The 5960-nt window shown below is 54.7% G+C and overlaps 1 protein-coding gene across 1 annotated transcript; it reads right to left on the bottom strand.

Moving 5' to 3' along the window:
* Positions 1-3983: 3983 nt before the first annotated feature.
* Positions 3984-5658, bottom strand: LOC144011505 (uncharacterized). Its single transcript, XM_077511602.1, has 6 exons — positions 5179-5658; positions 4981-5091; positions 4787-4909; positions 4602-4685; positions 4287-4517; positions 3984-4205 (listed from the first exon to the last, which is right to left on the bottom strand). The coding sequence occupies exons 1-6, from the start codon at positions 5404-5406 to the stop codon at positions 3990-3992; spliced, it is 993 nt and encodes a 330-aa protein (XP_077367728.1). The 5' UTR covers positions 5407-5658; the 3' UTR covers positions 3984-3989.
* Positions 5659-5960: the final 302 nt, after the last annotated feature.

Genomic DNA, 5960 nt, shown 5'->3' with positions numbered 1-5960 from the left:
TCGACCTCGTTCCTCCAGGTTGAATTCCTGGAATTCGACCTAGCGGGCAGGTTAACCGATCGGTAGGAATCCTGGAAATGAACCTCGGTCCTCCAGGTTGAATTCCTGGAATTCGACCTAGCGGGCAGGTTAACCGATCGGTAGGAATCCTGGAAATGAACCTCGGTCCTCCAGGTTGAATTCCTGTAATTCGACCTAGCGGGCAGGTTAACCGATCGGTAGGAATCCTGGAAATGAACCGCGGTTGTTTGGGGTTGGTTTCCTGGAAATGGACTTAAGCGGGGGACGGAATCGGAACCACCCACCCCGGACCGGTGCTCTCGGCCCGGCTTCGCGGGGCAGGTTTAGCCCATCGGTAGCATTCCTGGAAATCGACTTCGGAGGTCAGGTTTAGCCCATCGGTAGCATTCCTGGAAATCGACTTCGAACCACCCACCCCGGACCGGTGCTCTCGGCCCGGATTCGCGGGGCAGGTTTAGCCCATCGGTAGCATTCCTGGAAATCGACTTCGAACCACCCACCACCGGCCGGTGCTCTCGGCCCGGCTTCGCGGAGCAGGTTTAGCCCATCGGTAGCATTCCTGGAAATCGACTTCGAACCACCCACCACCGGCCGGTGCTCTCGGCCCGGCTTCGCGGGGCAGGTTTAGCCCATCGGTAGCATTCCTGGAATTCGACTTCGAACCACCCACCACCGGCCGGTGCTCTCGGCCCGGCTTCGCGGGGCAGGTTTAGCCCATCGGTAGCATTCCTGGAAATCGACTTCGGAGGTCAGGTTTAGCCCATCGGTAGCTTTCATGGAAGTTGACCTCGGTCCTCCAGGTTGAATTCCTGGAATTCGACCTACCTGGCAGGTTAACCGATCGGTAGGAATCCTGGAAATGAACCTCGGTTGTTTGGGGTTGGTTTCCTGGAAATGGACTTAACCGGGGGACAGAATCGGAACCACCCACCCCGGACCGGTGCTCTCGGCCCGGATTCGCGGGGCAGGTTTAGCCCATCGGTAGCATTCCTGGAAATCGACTTCGAACCACCCACCACCGGCCGGTGCTCTCGGCCCGGCTTCGCGGAGCAGGTTTAGCCCATCGGTAGCATTCCTGGAAATCGACTTCGAACCACCCACCACCGGCCGGTGCTCTCGGCCCGGCTTCGCGGAGCAGGTTTAGCCCATCGGTAGCATTCCTGGAAATCGACTTCGAACCACCCACCACCGGCCGGTGCTCTCGGCCCGGCTTCGCGGGGCAGGTTTAGCCCATCGGTAGCATTCCTGGAAATCGACTTCGGAGGTCAGGTTTAGCCCATCGGTAGCTTTCATGGAAGTTGACCTCGGTCCTCCAGGTTGAATTCCTGGAATTCGACCTACCTGGCAGGTTAACCGATCGGTAGGAATCCTGGAAATGAACCTCGGTTGTTTTGCGGTTGTTTTCCTGGAAATGGACTTAACCGGGGGACGGAATCGGAACCACCCAGCCCGGACCGGTGCTCTCGGCCCGGATTCGCGGGGCAGGTTTAGCCCATCGGTAGCATTCCTGGAAATCGACTTCGAACCACCCACCACCGGCCGGTGCTCTCGGCCCGGCTTCGCGGAGCAGGTTTAGCCCATCGGTAGCATTCCTGGAAATCGACTTCGAACCACCCACCACCGGCCGGTGCTCTCGGCCCGGCTTCGCGGGGCAGGTTTAGCCCATCGGTAGCATTCCTGGAAATCGACTTCGGAGGTCAGGTTTAGCCCATCGGTAGCTTTCATGGAAGTTGACCTCGGTCCTCCAGGTTGAATTCCTGGAATTCGACCTACCTGGCAGGTTAACCGATCGGTAGGAATCCTGGAAATGAACCTCGGTTGTTTTGCGGTTGTTTTCCTGGAAATGGACTTAACCGGGGGACGGAATCGGAACCACCCACCCCGGGCCGGTGCTCTCGGCCCGGCTTCGCGGGGCAGGTTTAGCCCATCGGTAGCATTCCTGGAAATCGACTTCGAACCACCCACCACCGGCCGGTGCTCTCGGCCCGGCTTCGCGGGGCAGGTTTAGCCCATCGGTAGCATTCCTGGAAATCGACTTCGAACCACCCACCACCGGCCGGTGCTCTCGGCCCGGCTTCGCGGGGCAGGTTTAGCCCATCGGTAGCATTCCTGGAAATCGACTTCGGAGGTCAGGTTTAGCCCATCGGTAGCTTTCATGGAAGTTGACCTCGGTCCTCCAGGTTGAATTCCTGGAATTCGACCTACCTGGCAGGTTAACCGATCGGTAGGAATCCTGGAAATGAACCTCGGTTTTTTGGGGTTGGTTTCCTGGAAATGGACTTAACCGGGGGACAGAATCGGAACCACCCACCCCGGACCGGTGCTCTCGGCCCGGCTTCGCGGGGCAGGTTTAGCCCATCGGTAGCATTCCTGGAAATCGACTTCGAACCACCCACCACGGCCCGGTGCTCTCGGCCCGGCTTCGCGGGGCAGGTTTAGCCCATCGGTAGCATTCCTGGAAATCGACTTCGAACCACCCACCACCGGCCGGTGCTCTCGGCCCGGCTTCGCGGGGCAGGTTTAGCCCATCGGTAGCATTCCTGGAAATCGACTTCGGAGGTCAGGTTTAGCCCATCGGTAGCATTCATGGAAGTTGACCTCGGTCCTCCAGGTTGAATTCCTGGAATTCGACCTACCTGGCAGGTTAACCGATCGGTAGGAATCCTGGAAATGAACCTCGGTTGTTTGGGGTTGGTTTCCTGGAAATGGACTTAACCGGGGGACAGAATCGGAACCACCCACCCCGGACCGGTGCTCTCGGCCCGGCTTCGCGGGGCAGGTTTAGCCCATCGGTAGCATTCCTGGAAATCGACTTCGAACCACCCACCACGGCCCGGTGCTCTCGGCCCGGCTTCGCGGGGCAGGTTTAGCCCATCGGTAGCATTCCTGGAAATCGACTTCGAACCACCCACCACCGGCCGGTGCTCTCGGCCCGGCTTCGCGGGGCAGGTTTAGCCCATCGGTAGCATTCCTGGAAATCGACTTCGGAGGTCAGGTTTAGCCCATCGGTAGCATTCATGGAAGTTGACCTCGGTCCTCCAGGTTGAATTCCTGGAATTCGACCTACCTGGCAGGTTAACCGATCGGTAGGAATCCTGGAAATGAACCTCGGTTGTTTGGGGTTGGTTTCCTGGAAATGGACTTTACCGGGGGACAGAATCGGAACCACCCACCCCGGAACGGTGCTCTCGGCCCGGCTTCGCGGGGCAGGTTTAGCCCATCGGTAGCATTCCTGGAAATGGACCTTGGGGGTCAGGTTTAGCCCATCGGTCGGATTCCTGGAAGTTGACCTCGGTTGAGGTTGAATTCCTGGAATTCGACCTAGCGGGGCAGGTTAGCCGATCGGTAGGAATCCTGGAAATGAACCTCGGTTGGTTGGGGTTGGATTCCTGGAAATGGACCTGGGGGTCAGGTTAGCCGATCGGTAGGAATCCTGGAACTGGACCTTGTTTGGGGTTGGATTCCTGGAAGTGGACTTCGCGGAGGCAGGTTAGCCGATCGGTAGGAATCCTGGAACTGGACCTTGGTTGGGGCTCAATTCCATTAAAATGGACTCACTCACGCCGGGAACTGAACCACCCACCTCGGGACGCATGTTTAGCCCATCGGTAGGATTCCTTGAAGTTGACCTCGGTCCAGGTTGAATTCCTGGAATTCGACATAGCGGGGGCTGGACCCACGAAACCAGGGACGCACCATGCCGGTGTTCACGGCCCAACTTCGCGGGTCAAGTTCAACCGATAGGTAGGATTCCTGGAACTGGACGCCCCATGCCGGTGCTCACGGCCCAACTTCGCGGGTCAAGTTCAACCGATCGGTAGGATTCCTGGAACTTGACCGAGGTTCAGGTTAAATTCCTGTAACAGCGACTGACATGTGCAATTGTGAGAGGCATGCAGCATCGTCTTTTGACATGCAATGTAAAGAACCTGAAACACATACATCAAAGAAACTTTTTTTTTTTCACTTTAATCATTACTTTTTCTGATCAACATGCGGATTTGACTCCTAATATTCTCAACAGACAGTTCCAGCTTGTTGCACAGCTGTCGGAATTCTGGCTGGTCAGCCACGATATATCTTATTCTTTTCTTTGTGATGAACTTTGCAGCTATCTCTTTGTGGAAGACAGTCTTGACAATGTCATAAAATTCTGTGGGGAGTTTGAGTCGTCTCCGTCGACCCTGAGGACATGAAAATGACAAAAGTTTATCTTTATGATGTCTATAATGGAGTCCTTTCCTTTCCCCACCAAGTCTACTTACATCAGTATCGATTCTTTCTGGAACTGTTTTTGGCTCTGAAATTGTGTTGTGAGATGTCGTTTGCTTCATTTCCGTCTCTTTTTGATGAACTTTGGCCTTTTTTTTGTTCTTGGTCTTGTTCTTGGTCTTGGTCTTGTTCTTGGTCTTGTTCTTGGTCTTGTTCTTGGTCTTGTTCTTTAGTTTCTGCTTCTTCTTTTTGCCTGGCTTGGGAGTTTGAGTGGTAACATAATCCTAAGGACAAAATCTTTTATATTTTTTTTGGGGGGGGTTAAGAAGTATTCCAATGACAGAACCACTTCCAGGAATTGTACTCACAAATTTCAGTTGGCGGACGTATTTGTTTCCGGACAAGGCTTGTTCCAACATGTGTTCCTCATCTTCACAGTCACTCCAGTCAAACTATAGTACAATAAGCAAAATATAAGACATGGTTATGGGTCAAATCCTCAACAATGGAGACATGGGACTTCCTGGATTTCACTTCAACTTCTCCAACTTACATTCTCTTCTGTCATCGACTGGGGACGATCCTCCCCTGAAAGTTGATGTTCATCTCCCACGATCTCAGATTTGTTCACCGTTTTCCCCGGACTTTTCTTCCTCGTGTCCCCAGGTGAACGTATCTGTTTTAACCAGCAAGGAAACAGTATGTTGTATTTATGTTGAATGAACCACTTCCAGGAATTCTACTCACCAAGGTCAGGGAGGAGACCTCCTGCGTTAAGGGCAGGGAGACATTCTGTGTTAAGGGCAAGACAAATTGGTCCATGGTGTCCTCCTCATCTTCGCTTTCAGACAAGCCCATCTACACAACAAACAAATGCAAATTGGAAGACATGACTATGGGGAAAAATAATTCCACAATGGTGACATGGGACTTCCTGGATCTCACCTCAATTTCTCCAATACGCATCCTCTTTTTCCTGGGCTGGGGACTAGAGATGAGATCACCTACCTCCCTTGAAACTTCACATCCTGCCCCCAATTGCTTCTCACACGTGTTGACATTTTTGATAGGGGTCAGGGGAAAGACCTTCTGCGTTAAGGGCAGAGAGGCCCCCTGTGTTAAGGGCAAGACAGGTTGTTCCGGGATCACCAGCTCCTCTTTGCCGCACGTCATGTCCACCTATATAAACAACGAAAGGCAATATATAAAAAGTGCTCCGTACAATTCCTGGAACTGGCCCATGGTTGGGGTCCAATTCCTGGAACTGGACTTAGGCGGGCGAACGAAGCAGCGACCCCCCGAGAGGCTCCAGGCCGGCGTTCTCGGGGGCCTCGCGGCGGCTAGCTCCGCTTGGTACCCGCTCCGCACAATTCCTGGAAATGGACCTTGGTTCCCCCCAACCAAGGTACAATTCCAGGAACTGGACATAGGCGGGCGAACGAAGCAGCGACCCCCCGAGAGGCTCCAGGCCGGCGTTCTCGGGGGCCTCGCGGCGGCTAGCTCCGCTTGGTACCCGCTCCGCACAATTCCTGGAAATGGACCTTGGTTCCCCCCAACCAAGGTACAATTCCAGGAACTGGACATAGGCGGGCGAACGAAGCAGCGACCCCTCGAGAGGCTCCAGGCCGGCGTTCTCGGGGGCCTCGCGGCGGCTAGCTCGGCTTGGTACCCGCTCCGCACAATTCCTGGAAATGGACCTTGGCTCCCCCCAACCAAGGTACAATTCC

This window comes from Festucalex cinctus, unplaced genomic scaffold (genome assembly GCF_051991245.1).
Source record: "Festucalex cinctus isolate MCC-2025b unplaced genomic scaffold, RoL_Fcin_1.0 HiC_scaffold_155, whole genome shotgun sequence".
Taxonomy (NCBI): domain Eukaryota; kingdom Metazoa; phylum Chordata; class Actinopteri; order Syngnathiformes; family Syngnathidae; genus Festucalex; species Festucalex cinctus.
Note: the sequence above shows the minus strand (reverse complement) of the source record. Positions and strands in the feature narration are given on the sequence as shown.